This window comes from Falco biarmicus, chromosome 3 (genome assembly GCF_023638135.1).
Source record: "Falco biarmicus isolate bFalBia1 chromosome 3, bFalBia1.pri, whole genome shotgun sequence".
In the NCBI taxonomy this organism is placed as follows: Eukaryota; Metazoa; Chordata; class Aves; order Falconiformes; family Falconidae; genus Falco; species Falco biarmicus.
This window is the reverse complement of record NC_079290.1, coordinates 51374309-51401998: the sequence shown is the minus strand read 5'-3', so window position 1 is coordinate 51401998 and position 27690 is coordinate 51374309. Positions and strand designations below refer to the sequence as shown.

The following is a 27690-nucleotide window of genomic DNA, read 5'->3' as shown; positions in this document are numbered from 1 at the left end:
CCTAACGTGTAATCAGGATTTGCCCTGTTGAAACTTGCCTCTTGCAGTGTCAATGTGTGCCTTTGAGAAGATCCTGGCTCCATCTTCTCTACACCCTCCCCTTAGGTAGATGTGGGCTGCAGTGATGCATCCCCCTACACCCCTAAATCTTCCCTTCTTCAGGCTGGACAAACGCAGCTCTCTCAGCCTCTCCTGCAACATGTGCTCCAGCTCCTTAAATATCTTGGTATAGTAGACTGGGCTCCAGTATGTCTGTCACTGGTTTGCAGCTCCCCAGTACACAGGTAATTCACTTTTTCAAGCCCTGAATACAGGGGAATAATCACTGCCCTGGATTTGTAAACAGAATGCCATGTAGGATTGTCCTTCCTTACTGCACAGGCATGTTGCTGAGTCTTTTTCAACTTGTTGTCCACCCAGACCCCCAGGTCTTTGTTTTTGTTGTTTTTTTTTTTTTTTTCTCCGAAGTTAGTGTCCAGCTAGCTGGCACCCAACAAGGTCATACCTTCCCTGGGACAAGAATTTGCATACTTGCTTTTCAGGCCTGTCCTTGCCTCTTTCTTGGTCTGAAATAGCCATGGGTAGTGAATGTTACACTGTTCTAGAGATTATGTTTATTTTTCAAAGAAAGCTACTAATTCTGTAACTTAGCAAAGACCACCAGTCAGTAAGCCAGACAACTTGCAGGTGTGTGTTGTGCATCTGCAGGTGCACAGCAGAGCAGCGTGTTAGAAGAGAGGGTTGGTAGGAGCATTTATCCACCTCCATGTGGCCGCCACCAAAGTGATTTTTGCTGAATAGTGTCTGACATGCTTAATTTTGTTCACTCTCTGCAAAGAGAGATCTGAAAAACAATCCCAAAATAGAGGGGGATTCAGCCCATCTAATTTCAGGCACCCTGAGCTACCTGTGTTTTTTTTCTCCGGCATATCTAGAAATGTAAGGGTTACACTGAGGGGTGCTATTTAAATGTAAATTACTTCTTGAGTTTAAATGTGTCTTTTAAGGCTCTTAAACCAATTCATTCTTCTGAATATTTTCCTGGTCCTTAAGCTGGTAGATTTTATATCTGTGAAGCAGGTCTGAGAGTCAGTAACACTTATATGGAAGTTATTTTGGGGTACTTCCTACCACGCTTGTTCAGCAGGCGTGTTTTCAAAGAATATGAACCTGGATAATTCAACATACTATGCCATCTGGACTCCCAATGTTAAACACCAGGTTTTGCTCTCTTAAAAGGACTTAAGAAAATGTCTCAGGTCAGACCACAGATGCAGGTTTTTGGGTTTTGACCTCTGAATGTGTACTTTAATGCTTTTTCCTTGAAACTTTTTTTAATTATAAGTTGCTGATTAACCTAAAAAAAAAAAATCAGCTGCAAAATGAAGCCTAAAGCTGGGCACAGGAAATTATAAATGTACTGGAAACTGGCGGTGGATTGACCTGGACCAAAGCAGTTGCTGGTATCTGTCTTCCATGTGTCTCTTACTCCATATTGAACAGGGAAAAGCTAATGTGTGTTCTGCCATAGCTCTGTGTACCCACTAGTCTCTAGCCTGAGGAGTTCATGTCTGCTTTTAAAACTTAATTTTCTAGGCCACTCAGTGGAGTTGTTCGCTGTACCTGTTTCTGGCCAGCAATACCAGCCAGTGAGATTCTGCCTTCCCAGCTGTGCCAATCCAACTGTTGACAGGGCCGTGCTGTGTACTAAAATAGGGAACTGCCCTAGATTTTTAAATATGAAAAAAAAAGGTAACTTTGAAATTGGATCCCTTTCTGCTTCAGAGTGGATTGGATTCAGAGCTACTCCAGCAAAACTGAGGGGCAGTCCAGAGACATAAATAAGGAGCAAACGGTTAAGGCTGGAATGCCTTAAGGCAATATTATTGCCAAATTCTTCATAATGTGAAACCTTAGTCAGTTCTGGCTTTTCTTGCCTTGCTATAAAACACATGCATCAGTGCAGCATATCTTTATGTTTATAGAGGGAGGTACTAAAAAGAAATATGTTAAATGATTATAGTGTATGAAACAAAGCAGAAACCTGATCAGCTCTAGTTGTTCTTAAACAAAGTGCATTCTGTATGATGGTATAATGCCTACCAGAAAAACACATTAAAATACATAATGCATTGGTACATACAGAAGTGCATCAAGAATAAACTGCAGTCCAACATGCAAACCGTAGACAGGTGCCTAACAAAACTAGTGATTGTGTTGGATGTAAAAGCCCACAGACATAGGCACTAACAGTGCAAGCAGAACAGACTTTGTTAGCAGGACAGAAACTGAAAAGTAGGCATCAATAACTGAACTAAACTTTAAAGGAAATGATGCCTTAAATAATTGAAGAAATACTGTTTTCTCAAAAAGAATCAGAGAGAAACTTTTGTGATTGAAATGGAGCTACGATGTGGCAGCCTGCTGCTAAATAGAAAGGATGATAACTACACATTCTCATGTTTGTCCTATTAGGTCTGCCACCTACTGCTTGCTATACTGGTTTGGCATTGCTTGCTATGCCAAAAAAACCACGTTTGTCAAATCTGTCACACTAACTGACTAAAATCATATGAGTTGAGCTCTATTACACCCTTTTCAAGCTGGAAGATAATTACTGCATCTCAAAGTTACTGGGCAGGAAGATATTTGTTAATAGGAGGAGGGCTGGTAGGCTGCTGCAAAAATGCAGATGTTGCACTGTGGTTGGCTGGAGCTTTGAACCTGGTGTTATCTTCAGGACACATGGGTCTTGGAAACTTCTACAAAAGTTTGAGGAGGGACAGGAGAGGACAACAGAAATGACAGAAGTTGGTTTACTGCTCCATAGGGAGAAAAATCTAGTGGGTTCCCAAGTAGGCTAGAAGTCTTCCTGAGAAAGGATGCATGTTCTTTTCTACTAAGTTATGGAGTAGGGCATGCTTGGATTTACTTTATATGTAAATGACCAGAAAAAGATTGATCGCTTTGTAAATGCGAGGGAGGGAGGAGAGTTTTATAAGAAGTCTTTGGGATCTTTTTCATGTGAATAGGTGACTTGAAATCAGAGCACTGGCAGAGAAGCAGAAGCACTGGGACAAAGCCGTGTTTGAAATGACAAGAGTGAAAGGTGGGAAGCTCTGTCATACACTTGGTAGCAGCATCTTGCACCTTATGGGACTTCTTTCCTTGTGAAACACTCTGGGTCAGGCTAGGTTTCTCATGGTTTTGGAGTCAGAGATAATACTAAACTCAGCTCTGTAACTTAACTTCTTTGTGTTGAGTCGTCATGTTTTCCATATACTGCTGCAGAGCCCAGCCCTGAGTAGGTGCAGAGGACTTACCCAGGAACAGTGAGACAGCATAGGGTTGGGCTGTTAACAGTAAGTTGAGAAATCTGCCAAACTGTGAAGTGTATGGGGGTTTTTGTTTTGGTTTTTGTGAATCATGCACAGCTCATAAAAACAGCAGTTCTTCCCTTTGACACTGGAAGCTTTAAAATTAATCTCTCAGTTCTTTTCAAAAGGAAAGCATATACAAATAGTGATATACACTGTTTTCTGATTTACACTAGGAGTTTGTCCATTTCTATAATTTGTCAAGCTATTCTCCACTCAGTAAATGCCTGGATAGCAGCCACAAGGGGGTTGCTTGAATTCTTTCTGTTGCTAAAAATAAGTTGGGTTTGAAGTTTTCTGTAACCACTGAGGATATTTGAGGCAATAATAGGTGACTGTCAGCCTATATTACAAATTGTTTTCGTGCAACATCGCGTTCCCAGTCCTTGGCAGGAGGAAGGAAAAAAGATCTGTGCAGTATGGAATAAAGCACCCAGTGCGCTGAGACACAGTAGCAGAAGACAGGGTTCTGTTCCTGCATGGGAAATACAGTTCCTGGAGACAAAGTTTTGAAAATACATTGTCAAATGTACTAGAAAGCATTTGATTTAAATCGCCCTAATAACATTCTGTCCTAACTTGTCCTCCTTGGTCCTTCAGACTAACAGCTATTGGTACTACTTTTCATAGCATGACTATATGATGTGCCTCTACACGATGTACCTAGTTTTCTGCAGATCACCTGTACTGTTTTTTCACTTAGTTGCTTTGCTTTCAGCTTGCTTTCTAATATCCCTCTTCTCCAATTCTTGTTTTGTCTAGGTTTTTTCTTTTTTTTAATCGTATTCATTCAAAATAAATTTAATGTTTTACAGCATTTCAAGGGATATTGTCATAGAAGCCCCTTCTGTGTCCGTTTGTGTGAATGGGTTCAACAGGTAACTAAGTTTGTGGATGTAGCAATAGCCACCAGAAAACAAGTTCACAGAGAAAAAAAGTATGCACTGAGAGTGAAAGCCTCCTGAGACCAGGTCCAGGTAAGCCCTGGAGAGTGGCAGTCCTGTTGAATCCACTGGACATCCCAGGATCCCACAAACTCCAAACAGCAAGAGTCTGCCAAACCTGTCTGAGGCCTCTGCTAGCACACACTTCCATCAGCAGCAGGTTCTGTAACTGAACTGCATCTGAGGAAAGTGACTGACAGAGGCTACAGAGCTGTGTGTACAGCCAGTAAAAGGAGGGACCACCAGTCTGACCCCCCCGGGCTGGACATGGCCTCCCGACTTGCTGCAGCAGGGTGCCAGGAGGGGTTGCAGGAGCAGGCTGTGGGAGGGGGAGAGCTGGATGCACTATGTGAATAGCCCTCGGCTATTAATAAAATCTGCTCAATTCTGTTAACAGCTTAACTCGAAACACTTTCTAATAAACATTGGGTTTTTTCTCGCAGTGCAAATCCTCCATCAGGGAAATAGGTAGTACAATACAGGGAACTTGCAGCTTTATGTAACTTTAAAAAAAATGAACAAATCATAAGTTTCTGTCCTGAAAACATGCATAATACTTTTTCCTTGTCTGTTTCATTATATAGGATTTTCTGACATTCCTCTTTAAATTCTTGTTAAAGAAATACAATTTTTTTTCTGTGTTCAAAAGTATTTTCCATTCTCCAGATCCTCTAGATCTTCATCCTCTTGCTTTTTACCCCTTGACCTTTTTCCTATGTTTACCAGAGTACAAGAAGCAATTTCTTCAGATGTCTTGGTAGGTGACTCCTAAGGAGATGGGAACCTGTTTAAAATCAGTGCAGCCTGGGTGTGTTGAAGAGCTCTGAGGAACTGAGTTGTGCTTGCTGGTTTATGTAGAGCAGTGATATGATGACAGTGTCTGCAGCTGAGAGCTGTGCGTGGCCTGGCATGTAGTGGGAGGAAATGTGACGTCCTTTCCACCCCCTTTGTTTTCATTGCACGCCTTTGTCCCTCCACCCTTCCAAAGAAGACTCCAGCTCCCCATCGTTACCTTCCTCACACCCACTAACTGGGACCTCTACTGCATTCCTTTGTCCACCTAAATTAAATTCCACCTTAATGATCTGGTGTTTCCTACCACTCCCTTGCCTGGGTACTCCTCTGACATCTCCAGCCAGAAGTACAGGTCGAGGTGTTGGCATGGCTTACAGAGCAGGTGGGGACCTGGCAGAGGTACTGCATACAGCAGCAATTATCTCACCTGGCCATAGCCATTGCACTGCTCCCTGTAGCTCAGGTAAGGACCTGTATGGAGGCAAAAAATCAGGAGCTGTTGCCAAGATGTACCTCTTTGGTATGACCTGTACAAGTATCATCATCATTGGTTTCCAAGCCTTAAGGGGTCTCTGCTGTGAGGGCTTCTCTTTTTTTTCTTTAAGATTAGATGAATGAAGTTCAGTGTGGTGGTGTTACTCAAATGCTTCTCAAACCAAGGTCTATATACTGAAGACAATTAGTTATCCATCTTCAACATGCCAAAAATATCACACTCTTCAGAAAGTATAGTGTGGAAAAAATTCCATGACCAAATTAAGCCTCACATGTGTAAGGGAATTGCTGTGTCTCTGCACTGCTGCTGCCTGTCAGAAGTTCTGGTCAACACCACCTGATGGGAGATTACTACTTCTAACCGTTGTCTTAAGTGTCCCAACCTTACAAGCTGTTGTAGTGCTGTTAGATCCCAGCTTAAGTTCAGGAGGGTCTACTTGAGCAAAAGCCAACATACCATGATGGATTTGCTGTTCCTTTGCCAATAGGATGCCTGAGGTTTGTCAGCTGTGCTGGAATCACTTTCCACATTAAACAAATGGAGGGGGGTGGAGGGGTAGAGTACATTGAAAAGCAAAGCTTAAGAGGCTTGGAGAGATTCAAAGAAATGAAACAATAACATATTTAATAGCTAATTCCCATTCTGGTTTGGCTTTAAGGTAGCTTCAGCCTTCGAGTCTGCTAGCAGCCTTCCCAAGTTCTCTGCCAGGATGAGTCACAGCTCCTCGAGCTGGGATCCAGTCCTGTAGACAAGCCATCTTTAAAGGTCTGTTTACTTTTTCCAGATGATAATGAATTAGAGCGAGAACTGGTTTGTTTTTTTTTTCCTCTTGAAACAAGGTTTATGATGAATATCAAGTCACCTGCAGCAGCTTCTTGCATCTTTCAATCCTGATTCAATCTGAGCACCCCTGAGATCCCATTTGATGTAGTTTTGTGCTGTTATGCAGGGATAGATGCCTTTGGAATACCCCTCCCTGCCAGGCTGTCTCACCTAGTTGACTAGGAATGCAAAACAAGCAACAACCAGAGCCCTGGCCTGACTGTAAACCATTATTTACCTGCTAGGAATGATATTTCCTGCTGACTGAGAAGGCAAATTAAGAAACTTAGCCATATAACCCTAGCATGTAATTCATGGCACAAATTGAAACCCATATACGGTCGCTCCTGCTTATATTTCTGTAGCCTGTAATGTAGCACTTGAGAGAATGGGTGCAAGGACAAATCTAGCTGCAAATGGCAGCTGTATCTAGAAACACAGATGGGAATGGGCCTTGATGTGGCTGCTACCAGTGGGCAGCTTCATGACTTCATTGCCAAGCGAGGCACTTCAAAGAATTGTCAGCATTTTTGTGTTGTGTTGGCAAAAACACAGGCTTTCCTGGGTGTCAGTTCATGTGTTTCTCAATGGTAGATTTTTGTTTTTCCCTCTGAAAAGCTGTTCAGGCAAGTGTGGCAAGGCCCTATGTGCATGACGCAACGGTCATAACCGATTGCCTGTGCTAAGAAAAAGCCTGGTCAGATGAAGAAACAGCAATGTGCCTGGCAATTACGAATAAACTCTGAATGTAGCACTGCATAAGGGAGCTCATAGATTTGCTACTCTATCAGAGGGACATCTGATCGTTGTGCAGATGTGTTGGACACTGAACCATTGTGAATGCAGCTGAATTAGGATATTGTAATGAAGGGGTTCTCCTCTTGTTCCATTTTTAGCATACGGCTATTGCATCACTGCCCAACTGATACAGACAAAGATCACTCAGTGAGTCCTTTTTTTTTTTTTTTTTCTCCTGTTTGCTTGTTAAAATAAAGGTTTTCATGTTTTCTTTCCAGTACCAAATTGCTGCAAGGAATTCAAGCCGGCAACCAGGGAAGGTGTTTGGATGCTCAAAGTAAGTATGTTTGTGTGCTTGTATGTGTTTGTAACAGTGCTAGTGACTAAAAAAGTACCCAAGAACTTGTGTTTGATGGCTGTAAGACAGTAACTAGATAAGTTTGGTATCAATGAAAAGTTATATTCCTTTGCAACATCTTTGACCATGTAATTAACGGGTTCAGGTTCTCAGGAATTATTCATTAAACAGAGCTGATGAAAGCTAAACTAGATCACACAGACTTTTTGGAAATAATTTGTGGTTTTGAATGAAGTAAGAAGGAAATGTTGACAGAAAGGAATTAAGAAAAAATAGAAAGGAAAACTAAAGGTGGACAATAAACTAATTTCCCTCTCACCTTCTGTCTGGGAGCTTTGAGGAACTGTATTCTTGCATTGTTTCATTAAATGTCAACTCGTCTGCACATTATTAGCACTGTGTTCATAATGTTAAGTGAAAAAAGAGCAAACTACACAAAATGCCACTGTACAGGGTTAGTAATGAATGTCAAATAGAATTTGTGAGGTGCCCCTTTTTTTAATCCCCACCTATGGGACTTTAAATCGCATCCCACCCGAGCTGGGTGTTAACTGAAACTGTCCAGCCCGCAGCTTGGCATCTGTGACATCTGCACAGGAAGCCATCTGCCGTGAGTGGTGATATCAGTGATACCAGGAGACAGGAGCCCCACGAGGTGGCAATGTTTAGAAAGCCTTCAGAAGGGATGCGCCTGGAACAGATCTGCGCTTCCTCCGGTTGCCATCACTTGCTGCCCTTGTATCATGGCTGCCACATCTGTGCTATTAAACAAGAAATCTTCACTATTGCCAAGATGGAGCATAAGATACCCGGTAATAAACCTCCTATTTGCACAGATTCACTACTGACAGTGCTCACCGTGCTATGCTGGATACTGTATGTGCCTTTTCCCTTGACAAGGAACACACTGCAGCATTAGTGGTTTGCAATAATACAGTGTGGAGTTTCTTTATTCATAGTTAGTGCTGAAAATATGCCTGTCACTGAAATGATGCCAGAGCTGTGCAAGAAAGAACTTTAATTTTGAAAGATACGACCGCATTTCAGCTAAAGCTTGAAAAGCTATTACAGTGTATGAAGCATTAATTTTTAGCAGGCACCTCGATTTGCAGCGATGCTTTGTGCTTTCCAGTTAAAAGTATAAAGGTTTGTCTGAGCTATTTTAAAGACTTGTTTTGCAGGCAAACTAGGGATTTGTTCCAAGTTATTTAATGCCCTGAAAAAAACATATGTTTGCAGAAAGGTTTCTCTAGATACATGATAGACATGAAAAATTATTTTTCAGGGTAAGTTCTATGGGAAATGCAAGAATTGCCTGTGTGCACAGGTGCAGGTAAGGAGATGCTGACACTGGGAGGAGGAGAGTTAAATGGGAAGACAGAGTTCAGATTCTTCAGGTTTTGAAAGAAGTTACTTTCACAGCAATTAGACTTTTTTTTTATTATTATTATTATTAGAAGGGCTCGACTGGACCTGGAGATTCTCAGAAGAACAGTCTATAATTTAGAGCTGAAAGAGGCTTGTGTGCCTCAAGGATGAAGCAATAGCTCTAGACTACAGGAAGCATCTGAGAGCAAGCGCTGGGAACACGGAATGTCCTCTCCCTGCAGACCCATGCCCTCCCATGAAGGTGCTGCAGATGGAAGTGCAGCGGGGCAATGCCCTGTGCTGAGCCACACTGGGTTTTGGCTATCGCTTTCTACTCTTGCACAGAGCAGTAGGTGCTGCTACTTATAGTCAAGCTTCACCCCTGTGGCTATACTGGCATTGTCGCTAGTACTTTGAAGCAACAGGAGATGTGAAGAAAACCACGAGCATTGAGATAGTGCGCAGCCACCAAATGCACATTGTTAGACAGGTAGTATGCAGTCTGCTTTCATCAAACTTAAGTGACACGTGCAGGTTTCCTGCAATAAGTAACCTTCTCTGTGAAGCAACATACAGCATTTCAGCATATTCCCCATGGATTCCTGCTTACTGTTGTAGCCTTTCCTTTCCAAATCCCTTAGGTCTTATGGCCTATTATAAGTCAAAATAAAGATCTAGCTATCTAGCATTCTAATACCAGAGATTCATTATATTGCTAGAGAATTAGCTAAGCTATTACAATTGCAAAAGCCAAATCCATGTAACATGCTATTATATACTAGTCTTTGCTTGGGAATCCTTCCAGTCAGGTTTCGGTGCCTTTGAGCCTCACAAATGTGTGTATTTTTTCTTTTATTTAAGTTATACACACAACAACATGAGGAATGGATGTTGGAATATCCAAGGAATTTTACAGTTCTCACATGAGGCACTCTTGTGTGCAAGATGCAGATAAGGGGGCTTTTGGCAGTTACAATTTCTTGTTTGATGTGTTATCACTAAAACAATTACAAATCACCCTAACATTAGAAAGCAAGTCTGTTTTCTACTGGAACGTTAGCTCAGGAATTATTTGTTGTATTTCAGTCATTTTGAGATGGAGGAAAGAAAGAAAATATATTTAAAATATCTATAAATATGTTTTTATGATGAATAAAATATGTTTGTATGATGAACTACTAAATCATGAATTGTTCAGGGGAGATCTGAATGAAAAGTTCCGTGTGAGCTTTTCTCTTCCCTGCACAGAAACAAATGTTCTCTGGTCATTCATGCTAACGGTGCATGTAGTGACTTAAACCAGGCAGATTAAAGAAGTGTTTCCTCTTGCTTCTTTCTCCCTACCTCCCAGCACCAGTGCAGAATAAAATACTACTTCAGGTAAGTGTGCTTTGTTTCCCACTCAGTTCCCTACTGCTTCTTTTCTCAGACTGGTCCCTGTAATGTCCACCAAATAAGACCTGACTCCCCTAAGGGCTGCTTTATACCTCTGCCAAAAGACTGAAGAAGTCTGAAAATGGGTGAAGCTCTGAGCTGAGCAGAGTGCTTCAAAAGCACTTACATTCTATGGAAACACCACAAGGTCCCCCAAAATGTAGTGGAGGACATCTGCTTAGCAGTCAGTCCTGCATAGGACACAGCTGCTCTATAGCTGGTTTTGATCTAACATGAGAAAACTGGAGACTGAAATCCTGAACCTAAGAGAGCAAAGTTAACCGAAGTGGAATGTTTGTTTATGGCTGTGTGCTCACCAGCCCACTCCCTTCTTAAGTTAGAAATTGGGTAGCTTGTATAGCCTTTTATGGTGCTGTCTGAAAATATTCTGAACTTTGGGGTGATATTTATTTTTTCAGTGCCCAATACCAAAAATTATCCCACAGGAGCTCAGCAAAGCAGCTGTTTAATCAGGAATGTAACTTTTGCTTTTCAGAAAGATAACGTGTGGTTTTGTTCAGAGTTAATAATAAGATCCGTTCCAACGCAGAAGCTGTCAACAGCACTGACATACATTCACAGTTACAAAAACGCATAGCCTTGTGGCTGGGGGTTTTGTTAAATAGAAACCTCATTTTCTGCTGTAATGAAGAAAAGGCACTGTTTTCATGGCACTAGTAGTACCTTTTGTGCTCAAATTGTTACAGAATCTTTTTTTTTTTTCATTTTATATACAATATGACTGTTTAGGGGTTACAAAATGGTGCTACTTTATGCCATGACTGTTGAAGCCATGACAACATACAATAACATAAACAAAGAATGATACCTTTGTTTCTAGTTGTCTTTTGCCTTCTGCGTCTTGCTTATCAATGGTGCTTCATTTAAAAGATGGAGAACGTTTATTAAAGGATGATTCAAGTAATGATTTGAGTTTTGCTCCAGCAGCCAAAAAAAAAAACAACCCTCTTTTTTTAAGAACCTTAAAACCCCCACTAATTCCTCCTAGGTATATCAAGTGTTTGCAGTACATCCAGATGCTATAAAAATAACTGTCAGTTTTTCCAAAGGAGTTTCTAGATTTTATAAATACAATCTTGCGAATGTGATTGCAAGATCTGATTTGCATCCTGATTCTGTGCAGCCATTCTAAGTCTGTTGTCAGGCTGGATCTGTTAGGAAAACAGACCATCTTTTTCTAGTAGTCTGTGTCTTGCTAGTCTGTTTGCAATACTGACTGGGAGTGTGATGACTTGCTAATCACTATAATGCCCAGAAGGTGCTAACAGTGAAGTTGTAAATAGCCCTAGATTTCATCTAAGGAAGGAAAGGCAAAGGCATAAGAGATGGAGAAAGGAAGTGGATGGAGTATTGTAAAAGGACGATGGGAAGAGAAGGTTGGGCTGGCACAGGGGGGACTGCACACAGTGGTAACCCCCAGGTGTTGCTGAGGAATATGGCAAAGAACTGAGCTGAAACCAAAATGCTGTTGCAGATGTGGTGGGTGGCGTGTGGAGCTCAGAGTGCCATGGCTGTGTTCCTATCTGTACCTTCTTTTCTATAAAGGACACGTGTCCCTGTCCTATAGTGTGGTAGGTGCTGCGTAGCTTACCTGGCCTCCTCTGCAATGCTGCTGCTAAAGTCTGTACCTGCACATCAGCTGCTGGGATGCTGATCTGCAGAGCTCAGGGCCTCCAACACCAGAGTAAAATCCAGGGGGTGTACAGGCTCCCAGAAACCCATCATGCCTGCTAGGAGCTTAAGAGTGAAGAAAGGCTTGAAAGAGCTTATTCAAATATTGCACTTTTGTTAAAGAAGGGGAGTTTGGGGTTTTTTTTGGTCATTGCTGGCTTTTCTGGTTTTAGTATTCGGGTTTTTTTCTTAGTTCAAGTATCGGCATTTTCCAGCATTTCTCTGTGATCACTAGGGCTGGAAACATTGGTTTTCATTAGCTGACTGCTAGGATTCTTATATAATTAAGTTGCTCCATGATCTGCAGCTTCCAGAAAATCACCCTATATACTGAGTCACAGTAAAGACTGAGTTGCAGGCCATACACAGCATGCAAGTGAGGTCAGGTGGAAGCAACATGCACTTAATTGTATAAATTGTCCTTACAGTAAAAATGTTGCTTATAATAATGGCTTCTTCAGCCTTCTTAGACACTTGTTTAGCCGTAGGTAGAGTGTGGAAAGGCCGCTGTTGTGTGCATTACTGTTGTGTTACAATGCAAGGTGGGAAAATTAGAGATTTTCCATGTCTTGAGACCTAGTAATTTGTCCCTGATGCATTTCCTCTGTCGTTAATTCAGGGCTTGTACTCAAGCCCAAATGCTGTAATCATCTGTATAGTCTGGTATGTTTGTACCTATTTGAACCTGCAACAGGCGTGTGGTGGGAGGTGCTTACACATGGGCAAAGTTGATGGCAGCTGGCTTGAGCTCTAAAAGCCTCAGCTGGAGATCTGCCACCAAAGCCTGCGCAGCTGCTGCCCCTGGTTAAAAATCCTCTCTGAGTGATTAGATAGGCCCGGTACGTGTTGTGGTTACCATCTAGTGCGGGGAGCACCAGCCTTACTTCTCTAGGAATACCCATTCCTCACAGAAGGAAGCTGGCAGTGCCCCCACATTAAGGTTTAGGCAGTGGCTTCCATTAGAGCTTCATCCTCTTACAAGAGGCCTGGATTTGGCTCACCGCTAATGACCTGAGTGGGCTGCATGGGATAAACTCCTTCTGAACAGCACTATAGGAAACACCCTCACATTGTATTGTAGGTTTTAGCAAGAAGAACTAGTTCTCGCCGTGTGTCTGTATAAAAGAACATTATTGTCTGCGCTCAAGTATTTTCAGACTTGCTCTGATTACATAGCTGGGATCTTTTTTTGTCTAATGTAAGAGGCTTCGTGTAATCACTCTTCTAAATCTACAGCTTATGTTTGACAAGTGGGTCATTGGTTAATGGAAGCAAGTAAATCCAGCTGTTTATCTTTTCAGTAAGATTATGCACATTCTGTATGCTTTTGTCTGCTCAGAATGGAGATATGTACACTTTTAATGGCCTCCCTCTATTTTAGAGTAGAGGCGTGAGCCCTTTATTATGTTTTGTCTGTTCCTTACATTTAAATAAAGTCACGTTAGTACTTCAGCTGGTATCGCATTTGATCCACAAATTTATGGTAGCCATTGTGGTACAATTCATTTAATTACTAGGTGTGTTTCTTAAAAAAGCTGTTAATTTGACTTTGTAAGGAAAATTTACTGTTGTACATTGCTTGCAAGTTTTTTTGTTTCCTCATTTCTCCTCCGCAAGCCCCAATATTGGTACGTGTTGCTGGTAGCAGATGCACCTTCCACTAAAGCAGGCCAGCAGTAGCTTTCTCCCAACTAGCTTTGCCTCTTAACAACCAGGCAAGAACATTTTTTGGCTAATTTGAAATCCCAGGATTTCAGAAAGTGCTTAGTATATGTTCTGTAGGGTGCTAATATCTAAAGAAAGCACTTGCAGCACTAGGCTATTAAAGCGTTTGAAGTATGCATGGAAACTTGGTCTAATATGTCACTTTACAAAAGTCTTCTTAGGGAATGCCTGTCAGCAAGATACACTTCTTGACATAGTTGGCAAATCTTTTTTTTCTTTATTCCAAAGTGCTAATATATGTGTAACATGGTTAAAGCGATCTGTGAAAATTACTTTTCCTTGTCATTTGAAGGCTATTTTATTAAAAAACACTTAGGGTAAACACTAAGATGCTAACAAACATTGCCATTGGAAAAAGTCTGTTTTCCATCAATAAACAAGGAAACAAAAACTTTAAGATTAGTAAGAGAATTGTGTAAACCAGCAATTAAATTGTACTTGGAAAAACAGTTTCTTGCTCCCAAATGCTTTAGTGTTTGCAAATAGTAACTATTACTTACAAGTGTGTTGTGGGTCTAAATGCTTAACAGCAAGTCAGAAAGCACAAGTGTAAGAAACTGCCAGCAAGTAAAGAGTGCCTCAGATGCTTACATTTGACCAGTGAGGAGCCTGAAATCACTAAGAGCCTTTTGAATGGTAAAACAAATTTCTGTCAAAAAAATTGCGTGTGTGTAACAAATTTGTTCTAGCCTAAAGAGGAAGCACTCCTTGATTTCTCTGTGAGCCAGTGATCACAAGCAAATCCTTGCAACCCAGTTTTTCAGAGGTGCCTCAGGGATCTCAGTTCTTTATGGCAGCGCCACGTCACAGGAGGTGTGTAAATTCTGTGCATTATGCAGCTCTTAAATACAGGTGTTGCTTCTTGGGGTGGCTGCGTGTGAATGTGCATGCACCTTAGCAGGCAAGTGCTGTAGTACATTCCTCTCAGCCTGGATGAAATGAGGTGTTATTAGCTAATAGCAGTATGTTAGCCAGACAATAGGTATGCTGCGGACTTTGAGGGAAGGAGACCAATTTGACCCAGGTTCTCTGCAGGTGGCTGATAAAGGAAAGTGAAAATTGCCTGCAGAGGATTATGCCTGACAAAGGATGGGTGGGAAAGAATGGGAGAAAGAACAATGGGGAAACCTCAGGTGTGGAAAAAATCCTGAGATGAAAGGGAGGAGGTGGTCACTGAGTTGTAGTAATGGAGAAAGGGTATAGGATTTGCTTAGCTGCAGAGCTGGAAGTACTGCATGGATCAGAAGGCAAACCGTGGAAGAAAGGCTGGGGACTCGCCGTAGTGGTGCTGGGGGTGAAGCTTGCATGGGGTTTTGAGGAAGTTGGTCATAACAGCAGGGCCTGTTTCTGTGCTTGTAAAATGAACAAAGCTGACAGAAATTAGTTTTTGTAAAATACTGTGAACATCCCGGATAAAAAGCAGTTTTCAAGAGAAGGGGCAGGCAGCATGCAAACAAAAAAGCACACCACTTTCTGTGTCACTTGGCACTTGCTAATTTGATCAGCATGTGACATGCGCTAGCTTTGTAAGAGAATAATTTGTAGCACACTGTAAGGACCCGAGGAAACTGTAGAGTATTTTTGCAGCAAGGCACCAAATTCTTGGGCCAGGGTTTACAATCACAGAAACTCTCTCACACTACTGAATGACTTGGCAGTGTGATTTTGATGCTGGTCAGGCATGAATGCGCTTTGTATTTCTTTCACATTAGCTAGAGTATGTAATAATGTTTATGTTGGCTTTTTGCTGGGTGTGGGAGGACAGATGCTTAATTAACAGTTTCCTGGGACAAAGTAACCCCTTCAGATCTTGGTTTGTAATGATCCAGCCCTTTCTGTCAGCTGGTTGAAGCACTTTTGATCCAGTAATAAGGTATCCAAAAATTTTATTGACCACCTGCTGGAACCATTACTTTCTTGCGCCAGCCTTCTCCCTTCCTCTTTAGCAGTGGTGAGCACCAGGTTGGTAAATGTTGACATATGTAATGTTCCTTGTGGTGGTTTATAAACCATGTGCAAGCTTTACATGTCGAGTACCTGTAATGCTGATATTGGACAAGATGCAAAACAGTACACTGAACAGATCTTAGCCAACAATCATTCCAAAGCATTCATACTTCTCCTCCTTGTGTTATGCAGGTACCAGAGGGTCATGTGGAATATTAAATTACTTGGATAACATCTGCAAATCAAATGGCTATCAGCTTCACAACATTTGTTGTACAATAGGAACAGAGAATCATTGATCCCAAGGGCTGTTGTTAACTTCTTGGCTTGACATTGATATTACATACTAAGTTCTCTGTGGAGTAATGTAACAAGTCATATTGAAAGTCATCATCTACCAGTAAAGGTATCACTTTATTGTGGGATACAGCCATATCCGATTTTCACATGAAAAACTTCTGCCTTGGACAAATGGTGTTGCAAATCTTCTCCTTTGTCCTCTCCCACAAGCCAATGTTGCTTTTATGAACTATATCACTAGACTGAAATGCCTTCAAAGTATGTTGTTATTTTCAGTATGAAATGGTAAGAAGGAACAACAGAGGGGTAGATTGTCCACTCCTACCTGATTTTGTCATCTTTCTGCATTTTTCCAGACACCCCTCTTTAACTCCAAGAAAGCCAAAGATTCCTCAACAGCTGACAATATATAAAGAAATGCTAGACTTTTCTTCTACTCTCTCATATTTCCAGACCCTTCCAGGCTTTTACTGTTTATAACTTCTTTCATTGATTTTGTTTAGGATGTGAATGTCTGAAGCTCTGACTATTTCCGAGGGTAATAGTTGTAAGCTGTACTGTAGGGAAACTTGGAAATCCCGAATCCCCTTTTTTGAGAACACTAGTCTCACTTTCATTTGTCATAGAATGGTTTGGGTTGGAAGGGACCTTAAAGATCATCTTGTTCCAACCCCCCTGCCATGGGCAGGGACACCTTCCAGTAGACCAGATTGCTCAACGCTTGAATTAGGCTGGCCTTGAACACTTCCAGGGATGGGGCATCCACAGCTTCTCTGGGCAACCTGTTCCACTATCTCACCATCCAAAGCTGGGGGTGGGGATTAGTGTTGGACCAGCATCCTCCGACCTGACCTGTCACCTAATGGAGATCCCATTTAATTAAAGTTTTGTCATTCTCTGAAAAAAATCCAGGAATCCAGATTAATTGAACATTTTAAATGTTTTTATTTTGGCTTTCCATGGTCTTTACATTTGAACTCTGACAAAACAAGACTAGAAAGCTAGTTAACGCCTCCATACAAATGGAAGTGGCAATGTTAAATCTAGAACAGCCCCAGCCAAATAGTTCCATCTAAATGCACGTGAATGAGCCATGAGTCAGTCTCCTGCCTCAATTCCTTTCAATCAGTATTAGAGGCAGAGTGAGAAAGTCATCACTCCAAGCATTTATTGATCACAGCCTCAGTTTACAGGTTTTCAGATGAAAGCAGCTACCCCAGGTGTGCCTGAAACTCAGCTACAGCCTGGTAGATATCACTGAACACAAATGTAACAGGCACCAAAGAATTCAAAATTCTGGTTTGGTCTGGAGTTAAAGGAAGTGAAAATTTATTCTTTGGAAACATCCTTCAGTGAGTGTTTCCTGCTCTCACTGGAGTTTTTTGTTATGTAGGAAGTGCTGGATAAAAATGTTTTGGATATTCAGTGTGAACTTCTTGCGTTTCAGGTACAAAGTTCTTTGTATGCTGAAGAGTGCTTCTTTCTAAATAAGAATTAGGGACTTTTTCTTTAAAGCAGCTGGATTTAGCTAAACGCTGAAAGGATTTGATTTAATAAATGTCCAGTAAACCTATTTATTAATTTTAATCTAACAATTAATATTAAAAGCATATAATTAGTCTTAAAATATACCTTCTATTCAAGGGCTTCTGAAATCCTGTTTCTTTGAAGAAAAAAATCCTGGTTTTGCAGACAGTGTTTGAATCTTGAAATAACCCTCTGATTTCTATTTGATTTCTGGAACTACAAAAGGTAACTGCTGCCTTTTTAAAGAAAAATACCCACAGGCTGTGGCTCTTGAAGACCTCTCTCTTTAGTGAGGAATTCATACACTAATGGTCAAATTGGCTTTGCAGCTTATTACACTAAATTTTCAAGAATGCTTAGCTGACAAAGACACTAAGTTTTAGTTTACTCTTCCTCACAGGCAGAGAACACTTCTTAAAATATTAAATGTGACCCCTGAAATATAAATATGTCCATATATTTAAAAATAGACTTGAATTACCTCATAGGTATGTGGTCCATGCACATTGTGTAATTGGGACAGCCCTCTCTTTCTTTCTCTTTATCTGTCTCTCTCCAGGGAAGGCAAATAATCAAGACTTTGCTTAAAGTGGCAGCACCATAATCCCCAAGAGTGGAAAGCTCATTCTTTGTCTACAGGATGTCTGGGGTGATAAGTAGCTGTTTTATTAAAACTCATGCAGTGTTTCTTTGTCCTGGCAAAATTATCATTTGCTGTTTGGTATGGTCAGTTTAAATGCAATGCACCCTGAAATCTAAGGCATGGAATGAACTAACGGGGTGGAGATGGGAGGTTTTATTCAGTGCTGTGTAAACAAGGAAAGTCTGTAAAGTTATAGTTTTGAATTTTCACTTGGAGTTATTTTTATGCCACAGTAGGAGCTTTCCTTTGGGTTGATCAGTGCAGTTGACAGTATGTCAGTGGAATGAGAAATGTGAGTTTTTCTGCATAACCCAGGTCAGCTTAAAACTCATCATATGCCACATCGTATCTGATATACATTCATTGTGCTAGTAACGTTGCTGTTGCTAATTCAATTATGGACATTTGTGTGTAATACGTTATCATTACAGGTCAGAACTGTGCACTAATTTAGGGTGGCGTGAGCTAGTGCGCTCTAATAGACATGCAGTTGCAGATACCTCATTTGTATTTATCGTAGATGACATGCAAATCTGGATCTCCTAAGTCATCTGTTCTTGATTTACTAAATGAAACTTTTATTCATGGTGTGTGCTATCAGAAATTAGGCTGATTCTGATGCAGCCTAATTAAGCATGCTCATGGTTATATCCATCTTACTGAATCTACTCATGCTGGGAACAGAGTATGTCTATGTAGTACCTTAATGAACTGGGCCTCCCTTGAACAAGCAAGATATGACCAAGACTTAACAGATTAACTTTTTTTTAGCTCTTCCCAAACTTTCTTCCTGATTTTCTTTATTCATTTACTTTCAGAACTAAACGCTGTTGGCTGCCTTCTTCAGTGAAAGCCTGTTTCTGCACAGGTTTCTGATAAACACACACACTTGAGTGCTAAAATAACTGATTTTGCTCTACAGTGTGTAAATCTGTTGCTTCGCACAATTCTATTAATCTTCATCCTGATAGAGGAAAACTATGAGAACAGTTAGAAAGCAGACTATATTGACCAGGACTGCTGCTTTACAAAAGCTGTTGCTACCTCCTAACTGCTTGTTTGCCTGAAATGAGGATTTCTCATTCTTTTTCCCGGTAGAAAAACTGTGCTTCTGACAGGAGTGTTCATGAAACTCCTCTAAAAAGTGAAGCACATGGGCCAAAATAGTCATACTTACATGGTGTTTGCTGCAGCTTGAAGTTGTAGCTGAGGTGTATTCTGAGAGTCCAAGGAATATCACACTGATTCCTTTATGAAATTCAACATGAACAGAGATATTAGAAATGAGAGACGTTTGCTGGCCACTCTGGGGTTAAACATCTCTTTCTTGATCTCAGCCCCTGCCCCCAAAGTTATCCAAGCAGTGGGGAATTTCTGCAGTCATTAATTGTATTTATACTTTGGCTATGTCACATAGAAAGCTCCCTAAAACTGTGTGTGTTTTTTTAATCTTCTGACAAATATATCAGCAGAAGTCTCTAGTGTGGCCATCACCTCTGTTTTCAGAGGCTGTGCATTGGTTGCTTCTTATCAGCGCTAAAATACTCATAATTTATTTCCACATTAGCTGCCTAATATAATATTCTGGCTTGAGCATGCCTGAGGTCTTTCTGACACTGCATTTTGGGCTTTTAGGGGATTTCACTCTCAGGCGTTATAAATCACACTACATGGCCTTTTTATTGCAGTAAGTGAAGCCTGGAGCAAAAAAGGAGAGAGGAACTGAAAGCAAAAGCTTTGAGGGGGAAGGAGCAACCAGATTTTGGAGAATGGCATTCAGGCCTGTTGCAGTGCTCACCAGTGTTTCCTCTGCCTGGTTCACCGTGGCAGAAATCAAAGTACTGAAATGCATGTGCTGGGGTAAGGTGGTGACTTTTCCCCATCAGCAGCACATCTGGTACTTGCTATATTGTCCGGGGGAAGTATGGGATTGCCTTGTAGCCAAAGTCAGGTGGGAAACTGTGAACAGCAGGCTAAAGTGACACAGGAGCAGGTTGCCCTGAGAGGATGTGACATCTCCATCCTTGGAGATTGTTAAGATTTGACTAGACTATGATCATCAAATATGACCTGATCTTGTGTTGGGGGTGATCCTGCTTTGAGTGGGAGATTGGACCGGACAACCTCGATCGGTTGGTCCTTTCCAGCCATTGCTTCTGTGGTTCTTGGTGCTTGGAGATCTATTACATCAGGTTCTGTAATTCTCCCCCTTAGCATTAATTCCTTTCCTGGCTCTTTGCTTTGCTTAGTCTGCGTACCACTTGTGAGTACTGGATTTCAGTGCTTTCAACATACCATAGGTGGAGCTTTTTTATCAACACCGTGCTGACCTCTTATTTTTCAACCTGCTTTTCTATTTGTACGCCTACTTCATGTAAAATCTATAAAGGCAGAACAGATGCACAGGCACCTAATAATAGCACCAGGTTCCTCTTTCTTGTTCTGTGCCACTGGATCCATGCCTGAGACGTCTTGGCTCAGAACAGTGAAAGTGGGAAGAAGATGCTGGTGCTTTCCTGCACGTCAAGAGTTGTGTTTGTGGGCATGCAGTGCTCGAACAGAGATGTAAGTGGAGGGAGTGCTGTGCAATACGGAATCCGTACTGTGCCCCGTGCTCTGCCCGACTGTGGTAGGTCAACCGAAGCAGCATGTGCTTTCTGAAAACCATCACCAAGCTTCTTTTGCCATGGCCTGGCTCAGCCTCTGTAAAGGTAAGGTGTTGCGTTGAGGCAGTGTGTGTTCTTTTGACCTTGAATCCTAATGCAGAGGCAGGAAGGGGTCTGAGGCAACAAGGCTGCTGTGCTGTCCTCACCTGCACTTCTGTAGCTTTGCCAGTACATGTTTTAAAAACAGTTTTGGAGACATCAGTAAAAAAGCTTCTGTTTTTTTGCCACTGGCAAAGAAATAAAAATATTTTTATAAGTTAGGGTAGTGGAGTATATTACTGCTTGCTGCCTAGCAGGGCAGGTAGGGTTATGTCTGGCAGATAAAAACCTGCTATAGGTTATTTTTATATTCTGTCACCATGTAGCATTTCTGGCTTCTCCATGCTCTTGAGCATTACTAAGACACTGGCCTTTTAGCAGAAAGTATTTTGTTGCTTGTTTTGAGAAAGATTCAAAGGCAATTCTCTGGTGGGTTTACTGTTGCCAGATGAATGCAAGATTTCTCAATCAAGTATGTCAGCTGCAAATGTCTATAGGTCAGTTACTGAAAGAAAAATTTGAGTATATTTGAAAACCTGGCAGAAAGAATATATAAAACCTCCTGTCCTGGTGTTCAGAGGACCATGACAAATTGGCAGACTAATTTTGAGTTTTGTTAGATTACTCTCTATGTGTATTAATGTATACATCTGACTTAAATCCAAGTAGTTTCTCAGCAGTCCAAGTGCTGTGCAGCTGGTGTTTAGTTATTGATTGTATTCACCTTACAAGCTCTCTGTGAACCCAGAGTCCATATCATGAGCATAATCATGTAAACTAAGCTTTCAGCAAAGTGGCATTTCAATCTGAAAGGTTAGATAAAGATTGGTTAAAATTTTGTAAAATCACTTTCTTCACACAGAAAGTCTGAGGTATAAACCTGATCAAACTCAGACTTCAGACCTTTTAATAAGATACTAGCATGTGCCTCTGAGAACACATTAGAAATACTCATTGCTTCCAATAGATCTGTCACCTTAAAATTAATTTTAGAGAGTTGAATTTAGGAGTGCCTTTTTTTTTTTAAGATGTTGGTATATCTGCCCAACTACTTCTTGCTCTTTCACATCCAACAGCCTTGAGGTCTTACAGAGATGTTTAGAGTCTGTGCCCATAGTTGCTCTTGCTGGATTCTCTGTAGAGAAAACAATTTCTAAACAGTTGGATAGTTTATTTTTCTAATGTGGTAAATGTGAGTTTTGATCCACTATTGGGACACAAGGGTAGGCTTTACTGTGGTGAAGTTCTGATCTGCTGTCTATGACTGGCATTGCTCTGTGGTTAACATCCAGCTTTGAAGGATGTGTCTACGCAAGGTGAGATATGCAGAAATTGTAGAGATATGCTAAGAGGGGGGATGAGAAACCCTTTTAAATGAAGGGGAGGAAGACATGAGGGGTTGTGTGAACGGCAGCGCCAGCAGTTCAGCACCACTACCCTGGCAAGTTTGGGTTTTGCCCCTTTCATGTTTCTGACCCAGGCAAGTCATGCCATCAGCTTGCTTCCCTGTGTAAGCCTGGGAACAGGAGGACGCTGCAGATGTGCAGTGCAGCTTGGCAGGTGTTGTACTGCACTCTTCAGTGAAGCTGTAAGCAGGGATATAGGGTTTGGTAACTTGGCTATCCTGGTGCTTGGGGCTGGGAGGGAATCCAGGCGGAGCAGTGGATGCAGGAACAGGGGAAAAAAAGCATCCATGAACTTAGACCTTCCTATGCTTTTTTTTTTAATGATTAGGAGTCCACGGTTTCTGACACCCTCGTGTTCCCATACCATTTAACATTTATGCACGGTTTGGTTAAAGTGCCTACCGTACGGAACACAGAACCTGCTCTGGCGAGCCGCGGACGGCGGAGCAGGCGGTGGAGCTGGCCGTTGCTCCAGGCGCACCGGATCGGAGGGAAGGTGTCGCGGAGCGCCGGGCGCTGCTTCCCTGTCGGGGTTGCGCGGCCGCCGCCCGGGCGGTGCAGCAGAGCGGCGGGGGCGGGGGCTCCGGCCGAGCCCAGAGGAGCTGCCCGAGGCGGGGAGGGGCGGTAGCCGTGGGCTACCGCGCTCGGAGGTCCCCGTCGTTTTGGTAACGCAGGGCGAAGCCGCAGCCGCCGCTGTCACCGGCGGAGGCGGGCAGGGGGCGGCACGTCCCCCGGCCCGTTGCCGGAGGGGAGCGGGACGCCTTCCTGCGGGGGGTGCACGGGGCTGCCCCAGCGCTTTGTCTGCCTGCGCCGGGCAGGGCCGCCCCGCGGCTCGGGCGCTCTCCGCGGGCCCGCCACCCACGGGGGACGGCGGATCCCCCCGCACGCACGGGGCGAGCGGCTCTTTGTGCGGGGGCGCGGGGCGGGGCGCCCCCTCCCCCTCCCCGGGCGCAGCGGGGCGGCCGCGGCGCGGCGGGCGGCGAGGCGCGGAGTCGGCCGGTTGCCATGGCGAGAGGCGGTCACGTGGGGCGCGGCGGCGGCGGGGCTGACGTGCGCGGCGGGGCGGGGCGGCGCGGGCGGGCGGGCGGCGACAGTCGGCTGCCGCCACCTTCCGCACACCAGCAGCGCGGGGCTCTGCGGAGCGGCGGGAGCGCCAATGCCCGGACCGACCCAAGCCCTGTCCCCAAATGGCGAGAACAATAACGACATCATCCAGGATAACGGGACCATCATCCCCTTCAGGAAGCACACGGTGCGGGGGGAGCGCTCCTACAGGTACTGCGGCGGCGAGCGGGGCGGCGGCGGCCGGGGGGGCTGCAGCGCGGGGGGCGGTTGCATAAGGCGGGCGGGCTGCAGCCCCTGCCGGCGGGCGGGCGGGCGGCCGGGGGCTGCGGCGTGCGGCGGCGTTCGCATTGTCCGGCTGGCAGGCGCTTGGTGAATAGGCGGGATGTCTGCGGGGGCTCGCTCGCCCGGGCGGAAGAAAGGCGGTTAGAAATAATGAAGAAAAAAAAAAAACCACAAAAGGAAAAAAGGGGGAAGGAAAGGGGGGGGGGGGGGAAGGAAAGGAAGGAAATAAAGAGCTCCGCGCAGGCGGGCAGCTCCCCCTGGAAAGAGCCGCAGCACCTCGCTGCGGATCTCGGAGGCGGCGCCGTGCGGGAGGCGGCGGCCGGGGATGGCGGGGCGCGGGCAGCGCCTGCCTGGCCCGGGTACCGCACCGGGCACTGCCCTGCGGGGCGGCCGCGGCCGAGCGCCCCCCGCACAGCGGCCCGGGGGGTGCCAGCGACCCCCGCTGATCGGGGCGGGGGTGACAGCCCCCCCCTCCCCGGTGTTTGCGCGGGTGGGGGGGAGGCGGCTCCACCCGCCCCCCCGCCCGCCGGGGCCAGCCTCATTTTCTATTTATCTATCGTTTTTCGTTTGGGGGGGGGGGGGGGGGGGGGGCGCACGTCCTTTGTCGCAGTTGTAGGGATTTTTGTTGAATGGTCTGGCATGCGTTGCTGGCAGCGCTTCTGCATTAACATCCCTGACAATATGTTCCGGCAGATAAGCTCATTAAAATTGTTTGCATTGTTTGATAAGGGTCGCGCAGCCCGGAACGCAACTGGTTTTATGTGCTCCTGGCTGCCGACTCCAAGGGTGATAATACAGCCGGTAGCTCCCCTTATGTTAACATACAGTTATTTTAAATACTGCCTGGATGACAGCAAGCAATGCCTCTGCAGAGAACACGCCCCTTAAAGCTGATACTCAAACAGCAGGAAATGATGCTGCTTGCAAATATCTGACTAAAGTGGCGAGTTGTTTGCTCGATTAGATGAAAACAAATGTGGATGACTTGGCTTGTTTGTCGGAAGAAAAATCACAGTGGGGTTTTTTTTTTTCTGCCTGAGGAGTAACAGAGCTGCTACCGGCATCGCTGGCCATCAATAACCTCAGCGGTGGATCTCATTGTTGATCATAGGCTGATGGGTGGTTGTAAAATGTGTTGGAGACCCAAGTGTGTGGTTTGTCTCAATACCGCAAAATCTAGCCTGTCCCTCTCTCTGAATCTATTGATGCGTTGTGTAACGAAGTCCGGATGCACACATTTAGCACAAAGTAGCAAAAGTGCTTTTGTGAAGACCTATTTCTATTTGCAGAAAGGTTGGAGCTCCTACTTCCTATGTCTAAATTTCAGCTGAGCAGGAGAAGGTTCTGGTTTAGAGCAAAGCTGTTATTTCTATCACATGCCTAAGCAGAAATTTGCAATAGATTTGAAATTAATTATTGTGCATCTACCTTTGGTTATTCTGACATGTCATGGATGTGTCATAGGTGCTACTGGTTGCTATCTCACTGCTTGCCTTTGGAAGGGTTCTCTGGAAAATCTCTGTTGAGTGGGGTTCTCCATTATGCTTTTGCAATAGGCTTGTATGTGATTTTCTGCAGCCATCAACAAGTTGGTTTTCTTGTCCTTCTGCCTGTCATATCGTACACTGAACTATGCCTAGAAAAGGCACTTTGTGAGGCTGCTGTGTTAAGCACATGATGACAGATATAATTATATACTTGCCCAGTTTTCCAGAAACTGGGAAGTTATTCTGCATCTGAGTAGCCTTTTATCCAGAGGAGTGCTCCTTAGTCTTGTAAAGCTTTGTATCCATTTGTATCCATACCTAAGGCAATATAAAGGAATGTAGAGCTAGTAATACTAAAATCACATGATTTTAGGGCAGTAAGTAAATAATCCAATTCAATGTATTTCATAAATAAACCTTTAATGCACAAATAAAAATTGCCACTGGGGAATCTTATTTAGGCTTGCTTTGCCTTGTGGAAACCTACCCTGATTTACAGAGTCCTGGCACCTTTATCTGTTTATTTCCCCCTTTCTTCAAGGGGGGAAGCAATACTTACTTTGTTTTCATCTATTTCTTAAGTGCTTTATGAAGTAAATGTCAACCATAACAGAAAGGGAACCTTAAAATATGTGGAAGCTGTGGTGAAACTTCTCCTTGATACTGGAGAAGAATGGGCTTTTAACTTCCATGAAAACCTTAGTAGTTAGACTAGTTTGGTCCTTGCCATGTTTGTGTTGCAGCAACATCACTAGATGTAACGGATTAATACTGTCAGTGTGGTGCCATGCTGACTTGGGAGCAGCCTGTACAACTTCGCCATATGACATATTGCTATGCCTTTCATTGTCGGGCTGGTTTGTTCCGTCTGTGTCTAGAAATATGAAATAAATACGTCATTAAGCACAGCCTGGAGCATGACATCAGATCAGCAGTTGTACGGATCGGGAAGTACGTACTTTGCTCGCAATGCACTTGTGTACTGCAGCTTTGCTTGTAAGTTAAACTGCATCTATCATGCATGTAGAGGTTCAGTATTTGCCTTTCACTTCTCTCTCCTGCAATATGAGCAAGGCTTTCTCATTTTACTTTTTTTAACATGCTCTGTTCATGAATATTTTAAAACAGAAGTGTTTGTTGATCAGAGTAAATTTATGCTTACCAGTTTACCAGTAGATATTCTCCCACTTAAAAAAACCCACAACTAAACAAAAAACCAATGTTGCTATTTAAAATACCAGCTCCTACCAAAGATTTGATATCCAGATTCTGAAGTAGGTTTTAAAAGGGCTGAAGTTTATACTGTTTTACAGCCTAGGAAGCTGACATGATAGGAGCTGCCCGAAGTTATCCACCGAGTTGAGGATGCAGCAAGGAGCTGAACCTATACCACGAGTCCCAGCCATGTGCTCCGTATGCAAAGCCACAAATAGTTTTCCCGTCTTCCAAAGGACATATTAAATTTTGCAGACAGGGACATGCAGGCCTGAGGTGTTAAGTTTCTTATCCCAATTTACTTAGCTGGTAAACGGAAACCAGGCACTTTGGCATAAAATTCAGTCACACGGAGATGTTACCTTTCAGAGTAAATAACTGTAATCAATCTGTATTTCTCTAGTGAAATGCTGTTGGCCCAAAATAGACTTGAGCTCATTTCAGAGAACGGCATTACATTTAATTATAGTTTTACTTGCATGATCAAAGACGACTGAAAAAAATCAATGAAAAAGCAAATCAACAGCTGTGTGGAGAATTTTTTTAAACAGGGCATGTCTACAGTGCTTTTTTGTGAGACTCCTGGCATCTTATGTGGTTGAGCAGCTCATCACATGTTTAAAAGCTAGCTATACAAAGAGTTTGAATACTTTCAGGTTTGAATGGCACACCTAGCTTAAACCACTGGGGTCTAATAGGGACAAACTGTTGTACTCTCCTTTGTAGGATACCATGCCTAACTCTTGGTTTATCTATGTGCTGCTAGAAAAATGGCTTTCTCGTCCTTCATACACCAGTTATATTTAGTTTTGTATGCAGAACTTTCACAAAGGGGGCTAAATTCCTGATTATTTTTCTTCAAATCACTAAACTAAAATAAATTAAAACAAACAAAAAAACCCAACCCCTCTTTCTGATCTATGAGCATGTCCTTTTCTAATGGTATCTGGTTTAAATGTTTGGTTTTCCTGAGTGTTGTCTTCCTTTTAGCAGCCATTAAGCTACTGATGTGCGATGGTGCTGTCCATAATAATGAAAGCTGGACAGAAGCCATGACTTCCTCACCCGTGGCTGTAATGAACTGTGGGGTGTTACAGAGTGTATCTGCCTGTCTTTTACTGCAGTATGAGCTGGTAACTTCCACGATGGAAGTCGTTATAGCAAAATCCGTTTTGGGCTTTGCCTTCCAGGCTCCCGATGAATTGCTGGACACAGGCTGGCCCCACGCGACAGAGCATCGTCCCCACTGTAGGACGTGCCCCTGTTGCTGGCAGCTCAGTGCCTCCGCACGTGTGCAGCTTGGCGCAGGGTACAAAGGGAGACTTACGGCTTCGCCTTACTCTGGGAAGAAGGCATTTCTTGCT

The 27690-nt window shown here is 43.3% G+C and overlaps 1 protein-coding gene across 5 annotated transcripts in view; it reads left to right on the top strand.

The window, feature by feature from the left end:
• Window positions 1-27690, top strand: part of MAPRE2 (microtubule associated protein RP/EB family member 2) — a 99958-nt gene that overhangs the window by 19493 nt on the left and 52775 nt on the right. For 2 of the 5 annotated variants that reach the window (XM_056330946.1, XM_056330941.1), the window contains exon 2: window positions 7451-7509. Coding sequence is in view for 3 of the 5 variants with exons in the window: in XM_056330941.1 (XP_056186916.1) it covers window positions 7451-7509 (59 nt within the window). In the remaining 2 variants the exon portion in view is untranslated. Of the gene's footprint in view, window positions 1-6285; window positions 6378-7450; window positions 7510-23346; window positions 23553-27690 lie in introns of those variants that run through there. The other 3 variants (XM_056330943.1, XM_056330944.1, XM_056330942.1) reach the window with 3 other exon arrangements.